Source organism: Geospiza fortis, unplaced genomic scaffold (assembly GCF_000277835.1).
Source record: "Geospiza fortis unplaced genomic scaffold, GeoFor_1.0 scaffold231, whole genome shotgun sequence".
Lineage (NCBI taxonomy): Eukaryota > Metazoa > Chordata > Aves > Passeriformes > Thraupidae > Geospiza > Geospiza fortis.
The window spans coordinates 3327689-3350350 of NW_005054351.1; the positions used below are offsets into that span (position 1 = coordinate 3327689).

The window sequence follows — 22662 nt, forward strand, 5'->3', positions numbered from 1 at the left end:
AAATGATTTAAAGCTCATAGTTGACATCCCAGAATGTTCCTGGCATATCTTGCTCACTTTACCAGGTTCCTAATGTTATGTGTGCTCCTGGGATGCCCATCATGTGATGCTCAAGCGCATTTCAACCTGAAGGAGGTCTGGAATTCACCTCCCCACCAAGTTAAGGCTTGCAGAGAGATTACTATTCCTTCAGTCTTTCCACAGTCCCAAACAGTATCTCAGGTCATGCATAATGGTGACTTATGAAGTTCTCTCTCTTACACAGTGGACTGGTTTTAAGAATGCAGAGGAGTATCTGGAATGGGACAGAGAGGTTCTTAACCTGGGGTTTCACACCCCCAGTGAGCGCTGCAGTGAGCCTTACCCCAGCTTCTCTGTCTCCCTTAGCCTTTTTTTGGTACAGTACTCGGGGCTGTCAGAAGCATGACGGTGACTGGCACCACCTTTGCCAGCTATGTCCATTGGCTGACACCTTAATTTTAACCTAGACTTAAATTCTTACCCCCACTATATCAGCTTACTTCTGGGAAGGTTTTCTAGCTCTCATAAATGACATTGCATACGCTGGTCTCACAAGGTTGGTTGTGTATTCTTTTTCCTAAGTGAGGAATTATGTATGAACTGTAATGACTTGTGTGGGCAATTTTTTAAAAGCTCTTTTCTGTGATGAATATGCTGGATGAGTTTGCACTGGAAGCAAAAATGTGGTGAGGTTTGTGATGGCTCATATCTTCTGTGGGCATCCTCTGGCACCCTGCCTGGGACCAGTGTGTTACTGTAGCTCGAGGGGTCTCAAAGAAAACATGAACTCTGGCTATTGTGAAATGCCCCAAATTCTGTGGTGATGATGCCATGCTGCTGTGGAAAGGAAAAGCCTTTCCCAAACTCTGTGTTCCATGGATTCTTTTGGCCACAGGACGTGAGGCACAACTCATCTTCATATATACCGGGTGGAGGAGGCAGAGCTTCCCCATGCATATCTAGAAAAGATCGTTGTGGTAACATGGGGAGATGATGAGCAACATTCCTGGGGAGCTCTGCCATCCCCGAATCCTCCATCCCAACAGTGCTTATGTCAACAGTGGCAGATTTCCTGCTTAATTCTTCTATAAGAAAGATAAACTTAGGAAACTTGGTTGGATCTTGAAAAACCTTTTTGGATGGGCTTTCTTTCTGCAGAATAAAAACACATCTGCTTCTGATCTCTGCTTGCCAGATTCTCAAGTGGAGAGGAAAGAGATGATATCGACATTTAGTTTTGTTCTGTGCTGTAAATTCAGGTTTATGTGGGGGGCTTTTTTGTAGCCAGGTTCTCACAGCAGTGTTGATGCCAGGGTATGTGTGGACTGTGTGCAGAAAAACAATGCAATGCAGCACGTGCCTGCTGCATCTCATTTCCAAGATGCTTTTAGGCTGCCACATGTAAACAAATATCCAGAGAGTAAATTTAGTTTCTCAGAACCAAATACGTGTTTGTTCTTGCAAACATTTGGAAAGTTAAGTATCAGCCTCTTGGTCTGCATTTTTGTTCTTAACCTTCAAATGGACTAACAGCTCACTGAAGCCCCAAAACTGGATTTGTGGAAATGTAAACACAAACAATAATTTGTTCTTGAATTTGTTATTTCCCCCCTCCCTTTTTTTTTTAAACCACAGAGTTGTTTTATCACAAACAGTAATTGCCATCATATTTTGATCTGTACTCTAAAATATTCTTATTAGAGGAATTGCAATGTTTTATTGTCCAGATTGCCCAGATTTAGTAATTTTAAGATCTAAAGTCTGTTCACATTTAGTCTCAGTGCATCAATAAAATATGAATGGATTGGATAATGAAGCAATAACAGTAATTTATGTCAAAGGATATAGGCTATTGTTTACGAGTTTGCCAAAGTGCCAAAATACTTTATCTATAGAAAGAATTCTTCTTCTCCCTTGTGGGGAAATAAATAATGCCTCAGGAATATTCTGTCATGGGAGCCTCCTGCCATGAAATAAATGGGAGGAGACAAGGCTGTGAAGGTTATTTTCCACTCTGGAAAATATTTATTTGATGACACAGCTCTTATTGCTAGTTTTTGGCTTTTTAATGCTAGTGACTAAATTTTGCCCTCCTGGCTGTACGTAAGAAGCCCTAAGTTCAGAGAAGTCACCATGTTTGAGACTCAAACTACAGGTAGTGTCTGGATAAGCAGAAAAGTGCTTATGAGGGATGAGTAACTCCATCTGTGGTATAACAATATGTGGGCAGGAGAAGGTGAAGAGCTGGCGCTGGCAGCTCTGCAGCATCTATTACATGTATTCAGTGACTAAAACCCAGGCAGGCAGTGATGTCCAGGGTATTCCCCACCTGAAAACAATGCTTCTGATTTCTGTGCCATTCCCCTGTCTTGGACTGGTTTTTGCTGGAGCACATTTATCCTCAGGTGAGATGATCTTCAGACTCTCCAAATGAAATGTTCTCTAATCCACCTTATTATTTCGACTTCATCATACTTCAAAATAAGCTACTTTACACCTGACCAATTAGCTTTTCAAATTTCCTGTTGATAATGGTGGTAGTGCAGACTATTTCAGTCTGTCTTACTGGAAATAGGAGATACTGTGATTAGTGAGAAGATTTTCAGGCTTCTAGTGTATGTTACCCTGGCTAATGACTGCTAAACTCTCAGTGCTCTTGAAGACAGTCAGAACAGTGAATTGCTGGAGCTTTTTCTTTGCTTTATTGGTTGGTTTTAATTCAGAAAACTCTATAAAATAAGACCTATTTGTGGGTAATGTTAAATAAAGGACTTCTTCCTCTTCTGGGGATGCCTCAATTTCTCTGTATTGTCTAGCCGTAAAATATTTATAAAATTCTAAAATCTGCACAGTCATGACTTGGAAGAGAATTATTTTGGAATAGAGAAAATTGAACCAAATTTTGCTTGTGCTTTCATTCTATAGATTTTAATGCTTTGTGCTAGGTTCAAGGGAATTGTAGGCCTCCAGAGTATTTAGCCTACTGATTTCAACAGCTTTGTCAGTGAAGCAAAGATCTCAGAGTATTTTATTGATCCATCAAATCCCACTTTCAATCTGACTGTTGAATGACTGCTGTGTCTGTTGGAGGACTACGTTGGGGCTTTTTCATAATTTCCATTTTCCCCAAGTGACTTTTTTTTTTTCCTGTGTGAAATGAAAGGGTAAGCAAAACACAATTACACCTTTTTCCCATGTAAAAAAGATATCATTTGGAATAAGTGAGTTCAATACATATTTTACAACCACAATAGTCCTGTGAACACATAATTCTGTTTTTAAATGAAAAAAAAAATATTAATGAGAAAATGAATTTTATTGGTATTTTATTATGTTAAATTATTTCATTCATTCAGTTTGGATACAGAACAAAATCATTGTATGCAGAAATCATTGTATGCAGAAATAATTTTTATCTGCAAGAGAATTAGGTTTAGTTATTAAGTTAGATTTTAATAACATTTTCCCCATCTTTAAGTAATATTGCAATCCCTCATAGTGTCTTTCATCCAGTAATCACAGAGCATTATATATGCCTTAGGAAGGTATAATGAAGAATCATTACAGATTAGTAAACTGAGATGTAAGGAACTTAAATGACTTGCTTGGAGTAGCGCAGTGATTTTGTGGTACAGAGAGTATAACCCGGCAGCTATCACTCACTGGGCTTCTTGTATCCAGCAAATCACTTTTAAAGACCTTGGAAGAAATTCAGAGAAATCAAAATCCTCTTGAGGTGTGTTCTGGTTTTCTTGATTGAAAGAACTGTGAGGGAATAGACTTTGAACCTTATTGTCAGTGTTCATCTTCTGAGTTTACTCACGTTTTCACAAGCCATTCCTTTACAAATTGAAAACGCTGCCAAGAGGTGAGTCGGTGCTTCTACGGAAACAGTCTAGGAAGCTTTGCTACTGTGCAGAAGGGTTAGAAAACTCCGACTCTTTTACATCTGTTTTTTTTTCTCTCATATATGTAGAGAAGAATCCAAAAGAAGCTCTGTCTTCCAGGCCTTCATTGGCCAGATGGGAGATAGGCAATAGTCATGGCTGGATTCTGCAAGAGCACTAAATGCCCTACAGACTTGGGAAGAAAATTATAGCTGGAGTTCCCTTGACTGCAGCCTTTCTAAAATACATGAGGTGTCTGTGTAGCCCGCTTAGATGTTCATTTTTTATTCACTTTTCTGTTCCACCTGGCTATGAATGGGAAATACAGCTTACCTTCTGGTGCTGTTCCTCACTGAGGAAGAAAACCAAAGGCAGGAGAGTTGCTGTTACTTTGACCTATGTTTCTTTTTCCCTGTATTTCCCTTACTACTCTGCTTTCTCTTCAACTCTGATGATTGTCTTTTGCTTAATAAGAGATTTTCTGTTCACTCAGCTCCAAAATCACATCAACAGACTAAAAGTTGGTGGCATCCTCTCATCTTCTCTATAATTGACTAGTAAGAACTCTCCAGCTCACAAAAATTACTCCATCGTACAGTAGGGTACAGAGAGAACTGTGTTTTCCTAATGAGAGCTGTAAAGTGGTATTTGCACAATTTATTTGTATTTACTTTGTCTTATTTTATTTTTCTCAATTGGGAGAGAAGGGAATTGTGTTGTAATTGGGCACTTAGATGAATCTAGCAGCTGGAAAACACTCCATTCAGAGTGAAATGGATAGTGTGTGTTCACAATTGCTTAAATAACACATGTTTTAATGTAGGACTGTGTGTTGTACTCATTTTTTCATATAAAATATGGACTATGATAGGAAAAGTCAACATATCGGTGTTAATAGGGAATCTTTCCAAGACCTCCCTTTCAAGTGGATAAAAGAGTACAAATCTGGGATAGCCAAAGGTGACTACAAACAAATTGGCTAGTCCATTAGCATAGCTGTCCAGCTGCATCCTAGGCTCTGAGGCCACTCCAAAACCACAAGCCCGACCGCCTCAGAAGCCTGCCAAGGAGCCAGCTGCTGCTAATAAAGCAGGCTCTACAACTTGGCATCTGGGGCCTGTGATTCCCATCCAAAAGGAATTGTATGTGAAAAATATTTGAAATTTGTCTTTTTAAGTAGTGTTTTGCTTTGGAAAGAAAATACTTTAGTCTAAGCTTGAAACTAGTGAAAAACTACCTAAGAGTACTTGGTTGCCATGGAAAGATAAATACTGTTCTTGTGTAAGGAGGTTGGATGTTGGAAGGAGGAGCATTGTTCATTTAATATCTGAGAGGCTTCTGGTTCAGCATTTCTGGGTTATTTACTTAGGAAGACCAAGGTGTATCTCATTATTCATGCTTAGCTATGTGCAGTTTCACGGGACACTGTTTCAAAGAATTGAACTGTAGGGTTTAAGCAGAAGGGTGCATTCCTGAGAATGGATAAGAATTAGCACATTAATTTTTTCACTTTTAAATAATGAAAAAGGAGAAATTTCATTCATTTTTCAAAGATGAAAACAAATCCTATTAGCCATCCATGCTAAATTAATAAGCTGCTTGGAATGATCTACAAACCAGTTCATTCCCCACACACTCTCCACTGAATAATGAAGCATGAGAATTGAAAAATGAGTTGGTTGCATTGGTTATGTGAAAAATTAATGGTAAAACCAGCTCTGAATTCCAGCTCTCGAAGTGAAACATTTAGATTTTGCCTTTTTTTTTTTTTTTTTTTCTAGAGGTGTAAATCCTGTGCTTGGTTGTTGTGGCAAAACCTCTTTAGCAGGTTTCTACAGCTGGTGTCAGGGTGTTTTGAACCACTCTTGACAGTGGTGCTCCTTCTGGCCCTTGAGGCAGAGAAGTTAAGTGCTTTTCCCTTAGCCATGGAGGGGTCCAACATCAGAACAAGGCACAGATTTCCTGCTACCAGATGTGCAGGTGGTTCCCCAGACAGTGCCCCACTTTGGCATCGTCCAGGATCCTGTACCTAGTGGTCCATATCCGGGATCATCATTAGGTTGCTAGTCATTTCTTTCACTCCAGTTATTACTTGGAGATTACCAAACCAGATCCTTTGCTCATTTAGAGGCACAGTACATACTTCTGCCATCAGTCATACACTCAGCAGCTCAGGAAACAAGAACGGGAAGCTTTCTTCTGACCTGAAGCTTTTAGTCTGGCAACCAGCCAGAAGATGTCATCAGCCTCAGTACAGGCAATTTTGTAATCTTTCTGCAGATGGTATTCTGGGGTATTGGATATGCATGGAAATTACTGTGGGCTGCTGTAGGCGAGATTTATTAGTGAAGAGGGTTTGGAGTGTAGCAGTGTTTGCTAGGCTGAGAAGATCAGCATCCCCTCAAGTGGAGTTTGGCTGCCTCTCTGCCCATCCTTAAAGCATCTCCAAGGATACTGCTGGGAACCCAGGCATCCATGTGTGCCTGTTGTCTGAGCAGCTCTTACTTGAGGGACAACCTGTCATATGGCCTCATTCTCCGTATACTGAGGACTTTTTTTTTTTAATAGCTGTGGCCTCAAAATTGGTGTAAATGTATTTTGTGGTCGCTTCTACATCCCCTTTCAGCTGGCTGAAAGGGATAAAATGTCTTAAGCTTAAATTAGAATTAGGCCCCTAGTGTTTTCCTCTGTGTGAGGATAAAGATCTTATAATAGAATGAAAATTGCTCTTTGTATTTCAAAGGTAAATTTCCACTTTTTTTTTTTCTTGCTTATTAGGTTGGTGTGAGAATGGGACATTTACTCATTATCCCCTGCTAAGACATATATAATAGTAACAATTAATAATTAAAGTACATAGCACTTCATTGGCTTATGGGAAGATATTTCACTGCTTTACGTCATTTACATGCATTCAGTGTGCATGGTAATCTGGGAGGTGTAGGGCAAAGCAGAAAGAATGTAACTTCTACCTCTGTTGTCTTTTTATTTAACCTTAGCAATGCTCAAAATGTGCAAGATTACCATGGGATATTTCCTGAGCTTTTGATATATTAAAGCCCAATGTGTTATACAGAATCATACCTGCTTCTTCCATGGCCATGCAGTGCACAGAGATTTAAATATGCTTTCAGACAGGATATGATAATTTATAGATGCTGACGTATTTAATACACTTAGTGTTGCCTGTAGTGTTATCCAGCTGGGCTGCAGCCATGGCATAGAGCTGATTTCCAAGATGCGTCCCCAGTGTTGGAGCTCAGTTGAGGTAGTGCCTGTGCTGGTACTCAAGGCTGCTGCTTCAGCTCTCTATTTCTGGGAATAACATTGAAGCCTGAGTGGGTGGGGATTACCCAGTGATAAAGTGTGTGTGCAGAGAAATATGATCCGTATGCATTAAGTGCTTTTGATTGTCAGCAAAAGTATCTGTGCAGAGGCTTGGGGAAGGGAGCTCATTGCCCTTTCTCTTTTACTGGAGATGAGAGTGAATGTCATTACTTGATAGCATGGTGATCACACTAAAAACCAGTATTTTTTCTTTTAATGGCTCCTACTTGAGTCACATTACAACCAGGTGAGATTGCAGAGGAATTCTGATGTCTTGACACTTGGAGCTATGTTCCCTCTCTCCTGGTTTAAATGGGAGAAACTGGGAAGATGGAAGGAGGAGGCCAGGAGGAAAGGCATCAGTGCAAGTGTGGTGTTTCATTTCACTGAAATGTCTGATCATCACCTGTCATTGATGCCCCCCTTATAGTCTCCAACTTTTTTTCCTGCTAAATAAGGGACTAAACAAAGGGACTTGTTTGAAACAGTTTAGAGCTGCTAATTTAGAAGCATCCATCTACCAAGACTGTGATTTAGTGTATGCATAATTATAAGCACTAAAGTAGAACCACTGACATTAAAGGGGCAGTTGATTAGTGTGATCAGAATTACTCACAGACTTAAATATTTTCTCTGTCCAAGGCCTAAAAGTAGAACAAGCATATTAGAAGTCACTGAAGTGTCATTGCTGCTGTAATGAAAATTGCAGATGTTTAGCTTTTATTAGTCCATTAGCATAGCATGGTTAACTTAGCATTGGTCCAATATTTACCTGCTGTTGTCACTACACATAAAGCTAGCAGAGTGTGCTGATTGTGTTGTGGAAATGACATTTTCTCCCTCTCCCTCTGACTCCAGTTCCCCTGGCTGCCCATCTGGAGCTTGGTCCTCAGGATACTCCAGCTCCTGCAAGTTCTTCCCTAGATTTCAGCTTTTCTGCATAGGTCACAGTGGTAACATAATGGTCTCCTCCTTCCAATTGCTCCTTTGTTCTCCTGGCAAGCACCCTGTGCTGTGAGTAAATACTCCAGCGGTCAGAGAGCCAGGGATGGTTGCAGCAATTGAAATTCTCTGTTGTTGCCTCAGATCAGAGATGTTTAGGTAATTTTTCTAGCATGCGGGTGTCTTTTTTCACAGCATGTATCTACCAGTGAGTTAAGGGAGAATATTGTTTTTCCCTGTGAAAATGCCTCCCTTCTTAAGCAATATTTCCCAGTTGCTGTGTGTGGTTTGTGGTTGTTCAGAAGTGGGTATGATTTTGAGAGCAGAAGGTCTTGGCCTGATCGTCTTTTCCAAACCCTGTTTCTCTATTGCGAAAGACATCCGTAACAACAGTGTGTTTTCAGGCTGCTTTGGAATTTTTCTCCTCTCCCAGCCTAGCCAACCCTCTGCCACCTGACTGTGCGTGTACTGGGTGCTCCTCATGTTTAGAAAAGACTAACTCGGCTTCTGGCACCAGCTTCTGTACCTTTGGCTAGATACTCTTATTTGTGTTTTAGCATACTCTTAGAGCAGATTGTGTTTAATTTCTTTCTTTAGTGCTAGTTACTCCTTGAGTATCTGTCATTTCAGAGCTTTGTTTTGTGATCTAGCTACTTTAATTCCAAATTAAAAAGTATAGTAGAATAATGCATTTCATAGCTATGGCTGAACCCAGAATGTTGGTTGGTTGGTCCTGTTTTACATTTGCAAGGCATTGCTGGCTTGGAGTGGGTACAGGTGCCATAGGAGTGGGCAGCTGGAAGTGATCAGGGAGGGCAGGACAAGCATAGCACAGTTCTGGATTTACCCAGGTAACACACACGCCTCTGCCATGCTATTTTGCCTTTTCCAGTAACAGCCTTTTTGTTTTGCTCTGTTTGCAGCAGTCCTATGCACCAGCTCCCCACCCCATGGCTCCTCCCAGCCCCAGCACAAACAGCAGCAACAACAGCAGCAACAACAGCAGCGGAGAGCAGTTGAGTAAAACCAACCTGTACATTCGAGGCCTTCCACCCGGCACCACCGACCAGGACCTTATCAAGCTGTGCCAGCCGTAAGTGCCCTTCCCATACTCGGTGTCTTTTGTAGGAAGATGTCAGAGCTGGCCTTCCTGCTTACACTTGTGTGGCCCCTAAAAGGCATCAGAAGCCTCCTGCACTTGAAGGTTGACTGTTTTTCCTTTAGTTTGAATGGCTAATTAATGCCTGCTAAAAACCTTCAGGTAGAGAGTTTAGGGGAAGAGAGCTGAGGGCCTTCACATTGACTTTTGTTTGCTCTAATCTGATTGATTTCTTGTGTTAAAAGGAGAATTTGCATTTGTCAGGAAAACCTCCCTAATGACAGATTTTATAGTTATAATGATCTGTGAATCACAACCCAGTGCACAACACAACATTGGTGTTCCTCCCTCAATCATTTATCACATTTTATGATTGCTGTGTCACATTGCTGAGCTCAAAGATTGAGAAGTATGAAACCCACTGAAGGTGGCCTTGTAGCCATATAATTAACATCTAATTAACTACAGTGCCACTGAAAAACGATGCTGTAGAAAGTGGCACCTTCTACCTCCGTGATTATCTTGAGAGTCACGTTTGCAGACTGTACTGATAAAAAGATTGGTTTTATTGTGTTTTATTTGTGTTTTATTTGTGTTGAAGCCAAAGAGATGGCATAAAGGAACTTTTTGCTCTTCACGCATTATCAAAAGAAATACTTTCTAAAATGTTGCACTCTTCTACCCTTCTCTTGACTAAATGTAGTGGGCAATATGGAATGAAAACCTGATTGGAATTCCAAAGTCTTGATTATTATTGTTGACATGTGGGAGGGGAATAATCCCATTGGAGACTCCAGCCAGAGATCACCATGGTGGAAATCAGCATAACACTTTTTTTTGCATTGAAATAACCACAAGGAGAAATTTGAAAAATAAAAGTCCACTCTTGTTAGTATGCAGAACTGCAGTGCTTTTGCCCTAGATCATCTATTCCAAAAGACAAGATCATCTCTATATTTTGTCATCAAAAATCAGCCTTTCAAAGAGATATCAATAAATGAAATCTGCTAAAGTAATTAACAGTCTGGGGCTGATCTACAGACCTGAATCCAAATGACTGTTGTTTTGAAGCTTGCAATAGGAGTAGCGATTCAGTGGGTTTTTACAATTTTATGACATTCGGCCTTTCCTGATTTTGATTAAAAATCCTGAAAGATTTCCCTGAGTACTCTTTATGTGGGCATGGCTGGCCAGGACTGGAGCTAGCAGCCTTACTGAAGTAATACCTGGACTTGAGTGAGCTTGAAACTCTTCCCTGTGACTTTCTGCTATTAAAGCTTCTGTGGGTAGAACTGACTCACTGCTCACAGGAGAATATTGTGCTGGTGATGTTTCACATTTCATGCAAGCTGAATTGTGAGTGTTCCTGTCCAAAATTTGTAGAAGCTCCATTCACTGACATGTGACAGTCACAGATAATCCCAGTTCAAGAGCCAGATCCTCAGTAGGTATAAATTGACTGTAGTCTACTGATGTTCAAAAAGCTGGTTTGCTTTCAAAAAGCGGTTTTGCGATGCATCTTCTTGCAGTCTGACCCTTCTCCAGTTCACATAAACCCTTTCAGCTGATCAGGACTGAGCTAACTATTCCTAAAGGAGCCTCACAGCTTTGGGGCTTAAGTGCTGCAGTCGTGGTGTGGGGCTGTGGTGTGAGCAGTGATACTTGAATCATGAAGTTCAGGCAGTGTGTCCCTAACCCTTGTCTGCGTATGGGAAGTGCAAATCAAATATCTCAGAGCTTCCTTTTAGCACTGTGGCAACTTTTATAATGTGCTCCACTAAACTTAATCTGATATGAGATTAGAGGGCTTTGTCTTGCTGTCATGAGGTTCCTGTGTGAACAGATGCTCTTTAAGGAAAATGCTGACACTCATTCTGCTGATTTTTCTATCCTTTGGCTGAATGTCAGTGAGGAGAAACCAGATAGTTCTTCTGACTTTTTTTTTTCAGAAAATTAAAAGAATTTACTGAGGCAGAAGAGAAAGACAATGTAGGTAAACTTAAACATACGAAAATACAAGAATTTGTACTGGCCACTGTGGTGGTGCATTCCCCCTCACTGCTTTCCAGGCTGCAGTGTGATCTGAGAAATGCTTAAATCTGACTTTTGCTCATACTCTTGCCAGTGATGTTTTAAGCAATCTCAGACACTCTTGCTCATGACAGAAATATGTAGATTTTAAGTAATACATTGCAAGATAATTTCTTTACCTTTGCAGGTGATTGGACAGTAGAAGTAGATAAAGGTCCAAAGCTCCTATCTCTTCACCTATCCCCACTCCCAAAAAAACCCTCAAACCCAACCCTTCTCCCCAAAAACCCCACTAAAACCAAACCCAACAGTCTGCTGCTGTATGAACAAAAAGGATTTTTCTGCTCAGAAATGTTGTCCTCTGTAGAGCTCTTCTGTAACTTACATGGCTGGGGCTTCACCAGGCATTAAAGTCTTCATGTGAACAGGTATTTACAAGTGAGCTGAAGGTGCTGGCTCCTAGGCTTCCTGCATAGCCTAATATTAGCATCATTTGCTGCAAGATGTGAAGTAAAAACCTTAATTCCAATCCATGAGCCATATTATTATTTTGTAGTACAATATTTTTGGAGAGCTGTATTTAAGGGAAGTGTTCACCAAAGCTGGCTTATGTCCAGCCCGCTGGTTCCCATAGGCTAGCTGCCAGTGCCTAAAATGAGCCCTTCTGAACCCATTTCCTCTGCTCTAGCATGGGACAAGGCTTCTAGCAGTACAACTATCATTTCTAATGTCTCACATTTGGCAGGCTGAGGAATAATGTTCTAAACCCACAATATTTCCCTGTCAGAAGTACAGGAAATGCTGTAAACACTTATGTTTATCTACATTATCATAGCCCATCCTATTTTCAGGTTTAGTCCCATATGGAGGCCACCCTTCAAGTCATGTGTAAAGTTTCTAATTTAATTTCATTTTGTGAGGTGGGTCAAGGAAGCAAAACCCCTTTAATCAGAATTGTTTGATAAAGTATGGGGCTGTTTTGATGAATCCTGCCTGCTTTTCTGTCTTTCTGCTGTGTCTTTTTGTTGGTGTGCATTGCACACTAAACAGAAAACAGCAGACTGGAATACCATTGATGCTTGAAGTGCAGAGTTCATTACACGTGATGTGAGACATTTCTGACAAATGTTCCGACACTATCAAACCTTTTATCAATTTGAGAGTAACCTTGTCACAGTAATCTGTCAAACTGTTCATATAACTAAAGGAAAACAAGTCATCATAGGCTGTACAGTAGCTGAGTAAATGAAAAAAAAAATTGCTACTGGAAGATTTTTCTTTTTGTGTGGTTCTGATCCTCAGTAGTTGGTTTAACATGTGTCCAGCAGAATTTCATCAAATTCGCTTTTGCAGCAGGGAGCTGTTAGGTTTCACTGTATCTTTTGGGACTCTATACAATAACTCTTTCAAAAGTTACATCAAAAAAGAGTAAATGTACTCAAGCAAGCAAGAATCTGTTGTTCTTTTGTATGCATAATCTTCTGGATTTTCATAAACACTGAGTAAAGGAACTGCAAAAAATGGACCTTGGCCTCACTTAACATTTTCTGAGGTTCTTAAAAAAAGAGACTTTATATTTATCTGTGAATTTATTGATCATCAGAACTTATTAGTCTAAAAATTAAATACTTACATACTTCATAATGTTAATAGTAAGTATCACATAGGTATTTATTTCTCAGAGGTACACACTCTCTGCTGGTGAAGTGGTATACACCTTTGTATGTGTATCTATCATTGTATATGTGTCCAGTAAAAATACACTTTTCATCAAAAGGGAAGATAATCAGCCTTAAAATGTAACATTACAGACAGGAAAATTTGCAGGGTGTGTCATTTTACAAGCAAAATATAAATGATTATCTTTGAAATAGTATAATCTGTCACTTTAATTTTCATGCATTGCCTTATATTTCACCCAGAAGAATTCTAAGATCTTCTTAAAAACATACACGGATGAATTAATTCCTTATAGTAGACTCAGCCTCTTCTTCCTAACTGCATCCTGGTGAAGATAAGTTGAAAGAAAACTCACACACAGACTAAATATCTGAGCTTTATTATTTAAAAACATATTTAATTTAAAGAAGTCAGTCTGCTTCTCAAGATTTTTGTTTTTCTATCTGTTCTTACATTTTTGCACTGAAGAAGATTTAGATCCAAGATTTTTTTAAAAGATAAGCTTTGCAGAAGGGAAAGAAAATTTGGGAAAAGAGTTGTTTTATATCTCTTCTTCTCCCCTCAAGTAATTTTGAAATGTTGGCTTAAAACTCCAGCATTTGGCTAAAACCTAATACTTCCTCATTGCACAGTTAAGATATTGACCTGTATTCAAAAGATGGCCTCTGTCCATCTTGATTCAGTCAACTTGAGTTCTTTGTGTTCCAGGGTAAAATTAAAGGCCTTATTTAATTAATTAAAGCAACAACAACAGCAATAGAAATAACTAGAGAGAGTAAGTCTGTCTAGAAATATCTAAAGAGGGTAAGTCTGTATGCTGCTCAGACTAACTCTTGAGGAAGATAGGGCAGAATTCTCTGAGGTTTTCCAGGTATGGGAAATCCCTGCTGCATGATTTCCATGAGTATTGCTTTCTTTAAATAACTTCTAGATTGATACTTTTGAGCAGATTTTTCAATGTTTTGTGGTTGTTTTGGGTTAGTGGAGTTGCCTTGATTTTTTTAAATTTCTCTTTTGTCTGAAGGTATCCTGATTGACTCCTTGACAATTCATTAAGTGTGAGATTTTAGCCTCTCGGTTAATTTTGAATGTCCTTGGTTTTGTCTCGTAGAATGCTTAAATAAATATTCAGGCTGTCACTGTTTAGGTTCTACTAAAGGGTTAGTCCCAAGGCTAATGTGACTGAGGTTATCAACTGAAAACTCACACATTAATTTACTTAAATTCTAGACTATTTTTGAAATGAACTGTGTGCATTCCTTTTGCCCTCACAGGAAAAGGTTGAGTTCATTGAGGTTTCAGTGGGGTTCAAGGTGCCTTTCAGTATAGGTGGTCTTGTTAATAGCTGCAACAAGTGCAACATTTCCATTAGACCAAGCCTTATAGCAAGTTCATAATGGTCATTCCTGCCATGTGTTAAGGCAGCCAGAGTTATACATTCCTGACTATTTTTATTGTCTTTTTATTTTGTTTAAATAACAAGACTATATTATATTATTATTATATTATTATATTATATTATATTATATTAATTATATTATATGTAAACTGATGGAATGAAGGTGTGGGGAAAGTAAATTCTCTTTCTTTCCTTTTTCTTACTGCATTAACAAGTTAAATAAAAGTAATTGAAAATACTCTGAACTATAGATAAAAATAAAGGCTAACCAAAATACAATTTCCATAGTGAGCTCAGGACCAAAGATACCAAAACAATCTCAGCAGTAAATCTGTTCCACAATGAAGTCAGACAAAATTTGTACCCAGTGTAAACTGATGTTCTCATCCCAACCCTTGTGAAAACAAAACCCAAACTATTTGAGACTTACAGGCTTACAGAGCATTAGGCTGTGTCTGCTCCTCAATTTTTAAGAAGTAACCTTTGGAGTGGTAAAGGAATTTACTGCATTCTGTAACATTCTGTATGTTAAAGCTATGTGCACTCTGTCTTCCATATTAATTCAAACAGAACCACAACCTCCGTCTCTCCTGTAATTAATATCAGCTGACACCATTGCTCTGTGATATAGCAGAGACGGAGAGGGCATGAAGGTGAGAGCACTCATTCAGTGGGATTAGCTCATATAGGAACCATGTGGCATCACAGGGAATAGTTCCTGCTTAAAGTCTTGGTGGATATTTTGATTCAGTGTATCCCGGTAATATGAGAACTGGGAATGGCTATGAAATCTGCTGAAGAGATCAGTCTTCATGGGAGCTAAAGAAATGCCCACATTTGAGGGGAAAAAAAGGAAAAAAACCCAAACCTCCCCCTTTCTCCTCCCCTGGATTTTCTTTGTTCTTCCAAGTAAAATCAGAAAAGCAAAGTCAGTCCTAAGAAGGGTGCACTGCTGGACTAAGCAGCCTGCTGGACTAATGTGCTGATAGAAAGCAAGGAGGGAACTACATGAGTGTATTCCTCTCATTTGTTAATGTTTGTGTCTGCAGACCAGCGAAAAACACACTGATACATTACATTGAAGAAATCTGCATTCTTCTCAAGCTCTTTATATCATGGACTTTTCCTAAAAGTTTATTGAGAGGGGCAGGATGGGGAAGGAAGGGTAATTTTTTAAAGTCAAAATGCTTTTGATCAGGAGCCAAATGGTGAATGCTAAGGGTGCATAATGTAGGCATAAAAGCAGAGAAAACTGATACTGTGGACATGTTTTGTTAATTCTTGCATTGAAGACATCTTTACAGTGACGATGCTTATCAATGCTGTGAGAAACATTGTGGAATTCTCTAGGTCTGAAGTGATGCAAGGCAATGACCTTGTATTTCCTGTGAACAACATCTTCATTTCCAAAATCAGTTGTTTTGCAATTTTGCAGTCAGTTATATTAATATTATATTTTTTGCAGTGTGTCAATATGGACATGGATGTGTACAGGTTTTTTTCTCCTTTACCTGATATAATTGAAAAATTATTTGTACACTCATTGCCATTGAAATAATCCCTAAACATCTTCCATTGTTAGAAACAAACATTAAAGCTGCCTCAGCAGGCAATGAACCAATCCTCTTCTTACCTTGCCTCTTTCATCAGGGAAAACAAAACTTTAGGTCAGCAAATGCCCACAGCACTACAGAGAACTCCATCTGGGATGTGAACATTGCCATTGTCAGGAAGAAAGGCAGAATAATAATCTACGTAAAGTAATAAATGAGCACAGGCACTCTCCTCTGTTTTGAATGTGCTTGTCTTTTCAGTGGTGTGTGACAGAGTGTCAGTGAGAGTTTCTCATCTCCTTTCAAGTTGGATGAACCTGATTTAATGGAAGATATGGGAGGAGGAGAGCATTTTCAGACACTGCTGCTGAAAATATTTCTTTTGATGAATTTTAATTAAAGTCCTTGTGGAATAAAAAAGAAAGAAAAAGTAAAAAAAACCAAAACCACCCCACAACTAAAAAGAGAACTCAGAAATATTGAGTTTTCTGTGGCAATGTGAAGGGCATGACCATAACAGCCTACTGTGCAGGAGGGATGTTGAGATAGGAGGGCAGCACAGATTAATGAGCTGCTTCTAACATGTGCTATGTTTCCAGTCTTTCCTTGTCCTCCTTCTTTCTCCACTTCTCCAGCATATTTTTTGTGCAGCCAGTCAGCTGTAGCATCACCATCCATTCATGAGGCTACTCATGTCTCCATTTGAGTCTGAAAGTGCTCATGGCCAGAAACTGTCCAAAGGACAGACAGGCTCCCCACCATATAAGTCTGTGAGACATGTCTGTTTTTGTAATGCAGATGTTCTCTGTGAAAGGCTTTCATAACCATGGATCTCTCGACAGTCTGGATTTTTCAGTCCCTTAAGTTGTCTTGTAAAACTCTGATGTTTGGTTTCTGTTTTCCAGTGAGGGGGCTGGCTGAAATGCTGTTGGTTTGATAAAGGTTGCTTCACTGATGTCCTTTAAGTCATAGCAGTGTTTTGTTGGGATTTTTTTTTTTTAGTGCAAGTTCTGGTTATCTTTATTTCTTCTGTTTTGAAGCTTATCCATGTGTTTTAAATTTGTCTGCATTTTTTGTGTTTGTTCTCCTAAATTCCATGGTGTCAGGTTCAGTGTGTCATTCTGATCTCATATCCTTTGAGAGCTGATGGCAGCAGTGGGAGAGCAGAGCCAGTTGCTGTCTTGCATGTGCAGAGAGAGTGGAGACGGAAGTTCTGTGACTGGCATGTGGTTTATACTCTTTAGGAGCCACCAGCTTTTGAGAGGAGATGGAGACATGCTGTTCACACTCTGACATTTGTGTAGCAGAAATGTTTCTTTAACCTTTTCCTTGAAGGTATGACGCAGATAATGTTCTGCTGTGTTTGAGAACTACATTGTCCTAAAGCTTTGCTGAAAGAAAACAATACCAGCTATGCTTAACAACCCCCCTCCCCAAACCAAGAATAACCTGGGCGCTGCTTCCAGCTAATGGCAAAAACCTTAGTGCATGCCTGCAATTTCTATGTGAGGGGAAGTGGCAGGCCAACTTTGGTGGCAAAGCTATTGAATATTATCAGCACGAGAACAAAAATGTCATTGTGTTCAGCCGCTAGACTTTCTCATACCATTCCAAACAAGCATCGACAAGAGCTCTGTGCTATGTAGCATGCAATGTCCTTCATTCCAAGTATTTGGTAATTTCCCAGAATTATTTGTGTCACAAGTGTTGCTACTAGATTTGTGTTAAAAACTGCAAAGGCTTTAATTTGTTTTAAAGATGTTCACTGGAGAAGGAATTTCTTAGAATTGTTGCAGCTATGTCAGAGGTTTTTCTATTTGCTTCTTTATAAACAGAGACAGGAACAACAGAATGCTTTCAGCCTAATTTTTAAAAGATGTTGAACTGACAGAGATCTAAAAAGGTTTTCTCTGTCTTGGGCATGTATTTTCTGTGTCCCCATCAGCAGCTCTAGGGAATGTGGAGACCTCTAGATTCTGGATCTCTTGGAAGGTATCTAGTCACAGCTCTGGAGGCAACCCTGAATAAAACAATGACGGCAATAGCAACATGAAATTATAGGACCTAGTCTGAAATAAGATTTCTGCCAACAGACACCCAAGTCCATGGAAGCACAGCAGTCTGTTCAAATAGCAGTTATTGCAGGATTACAGGCATGTTATTGTTTCAGTGTGATGCAGGTAATAAGTGAAGCATTTATGGCTATTACTGCCTGGTGATCACATAAAAAAAAGAAAACAGACACGCTTTCCTTACTTCAGCTTCCCAGTTGAGCATTTCCATATTCTCCTGGGGTTATAATCCAATTATAAAACTTCAATTATTTTCTGTAATTCATTGATTCAAGAAGAACATTAACTTTTTTAGCTTTTTTATAGTAGGGAACTAATAATTAAAAGGGATAAAATTATTCACAAAGTCATAGGATTTAAGATCCAGAAGAGACCAAGGGACAGTCTACCATAATTTTCTGGTTGATTAAGATCTTCAAATTTCCCTTCTTTGTTCCTGGACTAAGCATGGAAATTTATTTTGATGTAAAGAATGTGTTCCAGAACAGCACCCACTCTGGAACTGAAGATATGAAAACAGCAGCAAGCCTACCACTGTTGCGAAGAGTTTGTTCCTCTTAACCATGTTCCCTGGTCAGAATTTCTAACCCACTTGCAAATCAAGTTTCTGGTCTTAATTTTTCACTGTTTGTTCTTGGTGTAATGAGATTAAGGATCTCTCTGAATTCTCTTGCTCCATTCTTCTCCCAGATGCACTTATGCAGTCACTTCTCAGATTTTTTTTCTTTAAGAATCCAAATAGATGGAGCAGTTCAAGTATCTGATTGTAAGACAGCTTTCTCCAGCCTTCTGATAATTTCGTCAAGGACCGCAGGGATCATTTAAATGTTCTTAAAACTAATTATTTCATGTTTATGGACATTTGTTATTATATTTAGTTTATGTATGTTTGCATATGTCCTTGAGTGGATAAAATGTATTAATGGAACATCTGTGTTCTTAAGTAGGAGAAATTATACTCAAAAGCTGCTGTAGTGTCTTAGTAGGAGTGTCAGGAGGTGCCACATGTGCTTTGTTAGATCACAGAACACTGGTACTGACATTAGGTCAGAAGCAGAAACTCATCTCTAAACCTCTGAGGTTTTGATTACCTTTAATGTTTAGTCGTGTGTCTGTCCATCCTTGGCTGTGAGCAACCCCATAGAATGAGAAAACTGCAGCACCCTTGAAGCTTTACTTTTAAAAGTAAGGAATTTGCATCTAAGCCATAACTAACAATTTCTCTACTCACTTTTAATGTATTTGGTCTCCTCTGCTTAAATCAACACCAAATTTAGAATTGCCAATCAAATGGACTATGGCTAGGAAGTTTTTTTAATGATAATAATTTAACACAATATTTCAATATAAAGTTTTTTAAGTGCCTTAGGAACAAATCAAGTGCCTTATAAGAAATGAATTCCTATCACATATATGAACATACAGCCAGTTCAAGGACCTGAAGGATTCATATAGGACAATCTCTTGACTCAGAATAAAATAAAGTGAAGGCAAGTGCTTCTAGATGGAAAAATGATGCCTATGGTGGAAAAAATGAAAAATTACCAAGTCCTTGGTGGGGTTTAAACGAAAGCAGGGCACTATACTCATGCTGTGATTTTAGTCATTGCCTAACGTAAGAATTGGAGTACAGACATAACTGTTAGCAGGTCTGGGAGTCAGGTTGTAATGATACAGCTGGTAAATGCTATCAGCACTTTCTGGAACTGTAGTTGTTCTATGTCTGTTCTCATGGAGTGGTAAGAAAAAACTCTCTCTTTTGTAATACAGGATTTGCAAGTGGTAATTCTTATTAGATTCCTGTGTTTGTTTGTTGGTTCTTACTGAACTTAGATATAGAGAAACAAGAATTTCTCTCAATAACAGGACGACATTTCTTGTCCCTCCTGTGTCCCTGCCATGCTGTTCCCATGGGGCTGTGGTTAGTTCATTGCTAGCAGCTGTTAGCAATCCCACTGCTTCTGGTCAAGTGTAGCTGCATAGGCAGCATAGAGGTATTTTTGGTGAGGAAGAGGTGGATAAGAGAGGCAGGAAGTTTAACTACAGCTCATTGCAACTGCTTGGATGATTTTGTCTGTCAGTGTGTAGTGAGCCAACTATGTGTAAACTCCTCATTCTCCCTCATTCTTTTTTCCATTGCTCCTCATCTCTCCCTCTCTTCTCTGATGCAATCCTCCTCTAAAGAGGGATGTGTCTGCAGAGTAATCAGGCTCATATTTGCTTAGGAGGTGCTGGTTAGCAGGGCAAGGGTATTAAGAAACTTGTGTTGAATCTCCCTTTGGAGGCTGCTGTGGTGTTTTTGCAATTCACGTACATATGGCATTTTAATCTCTCCACAAAGACTTGGGAAAGGGATTTTTAAAGCAGTGTGGCACCAGTTAGTAGCTGTCACCAACCAGTGTGTGAGACGTGCTCTCAATGGACAGTTTAGCAGCCCTCTGTTGCACCTGGAGCCAAAAGGTCTCCAAGTAAATACATCTCTATCTTTTCAAGCTGCCAAGTCACGGCAGCATCGTGTAGGACTCGGGATGTTGAGCCTGTGAGAGAGATCTCTGCACATGAGAGAGATCTCTGCATCTCAGCAGACTTACAGGCCTGGGGACCTTTTCTGGCTGAGGGATATGCTGTGGCAGGCTGCCTGGTGGGGACATCAGGGCAAATTGGACGTGCTGAGGTCTCTTGGGATTCAGGCTGTGTGCCAGCAGTAAAGTGCTTGTCCCCTCCTAACGAGGTAGCCCTCCAGTCCTGCTATCAGGAGGGTTGCAGCTGCTCTGCTTAATGGTATTTAGTAACAGTATGAGCAGTAAAGTGTGCTCTCCTGTTACACAGAAATCCACTAATGCTGGCATCAGGAGTGGCAGGTAATTCAATCACACCCACAGAAATGATATTAACGTAGCATTAAAGGGCTGCGTAGACCAACAAAAGACAGGAAATTATGGAGTTCAGGCTTGAAACTTTATCCTTAACTCACCCATATTGTGTCGAGGTATTTGGAAATTTCCACAGAGCGTGTGATTTTATGGGACCTACAGTGGAGTGGATTGTCCTGTTTGTATGCAGAGGATTTCCTTGGTTAATATCAGCCAGCATTATTGAGAGTTATATAAAGAAATCATGGCACAATATACAAAGTGTAGCTGGACAATGTGAGATTTAAATATGAACATCTTGGTTTGGGCAGTTCCCCACCCCAGTTTTTCTGACGTGCTGGATCAGGCATTCACTGTGTTGACATTTTTCAGATCAAGTTGCAGTTCAGTAGCTAAGGCCCTCTTCCAGTTTCAGAGGTAATTTTTAGAGTTTTTTTCTGATCACAGTCACTAAAAAGATTTTCTTTTGTTTAAAATTTGCCTTTTGATTTAAAGACATTGTTCCTTTTTATTTAATGTAAATTCATTGGAACCAAGCTGAATATTAAACAGAAAGCACAAAAGCCAGCTCAATATCCCTCTTTAAGCTTTATGAATAATTTTCCTTATATTTGGTCCTGCTGAAACTAGTAATGTAGCTTGTGACTTCGAGTCCTCCATTGTACCTCCCTCTAGCAGCAGGGACAAAAGGAAGTTCTTAAAAGAACCTCATGGGTCAAGAAGGAGATGAATCAATTTAGAGTCCATCCACAAGATGTTTCTAGAGAAGGCTTAAGCAGTTTTGTGAGTACAGTCATTTTGTGCTACCCATTGGCATCAGAGACACCAAGAGTCAAGGGGAGAATTGCCTGTCACTCCAAGGACAGGATGTTGCTGCAGTCAGATGTAAGATGGCAGGTCTCTACCTTACGTGTAAGATGGTGAAGCCAGCAGGTACACTACTTGCAAAGCAGCTGAAATGGCAAGAAGTGCAGCACCCAGGTATTTTCTCACATCTTCAGGCAGGTTGTGCAGTCTGTGCTGAAATGCATTCTGCCCTTGAATAGCCTGATACCAGTCCCCAAGTAAAAACCTGTATGAGTCCAAGTAACATCTGATTAGGGTTTGTTCCCATGTGGGGGAAGAAGGGAACTAGCTCCTCTGGGAGAGAGGAAACTGCATAATGGTTGTTACCTGGGAGCCATTAACAAAAATTCAATCTCATGCAGTGGAAGTAAAGAGTGGCAGAAACCAGCAAGAATAATTTTATTCTTGTAACAGCTCATTTGGGGATTTTGTATGGTATCTTCTGGGGACAATGAACTCTTGGTATGGTTGAGCTCTGAGGCTGGTACAATTTTCCCCCGTGTGCTTTCTGTGCTAAGGAGCAGGGGAGGAGTGCCACCGTGTCTGTCTGTCTCTGTGGTGAACAGGATGGTCATTAATGACCATGCATAGAACAGTAGGATGGCTGTATCCTAGGGGAAATCAATTTTCTGCAGAGAGACAGGCTTGTAAAGAGTAGAAAATTTCCACTGAAGGGGAGGAGGGGAATAGGGGACAAAATTGGTAGAGCAGGGATTAAAAAATACAAAGGCTTCAAAAGTAAGGGAAGACTCAAAAGGCTTTCTGTTCAAGGTGGTTTTTTTTCTTCCCCTGTCAAAATTGAGCAGGTCTTGAACATACTAATCTTAGAGGTGGGCAAGAAATCAGCCTCTGGGAGAAAGTTGGGGATGGGGGACATGGGGAGGTTGGCGAGAACCCTGCCTGGGGTTTAAACAAATGATGACTCTTTTTTC

General features: G+C 39.8%; 1 protein-coding gene across 2 annotated transcripts in view; it reads left to right on the plus strand.

Moving 5' to 3' along the window:
- Positions 1-22662, plus strand: part of RBMS3 (RNA binding motif single stranded interacting protein 3) — a 692310-nt gene that overhangs the window by 344808 nt on the left and 324840 nt on the right. For both annotated transcript variants that reach the window (XM_031058909.1, XM_005423389.2), the window contains one exon: positions 9101-9270. In XM_031058909.1, coding sequence (XP_030914769.1) covers positions 9101-9270 — 170 coding nt within the window. The remainder of the gene's footprint in view (positions 1-9100; positions 9271-22662) is intronic.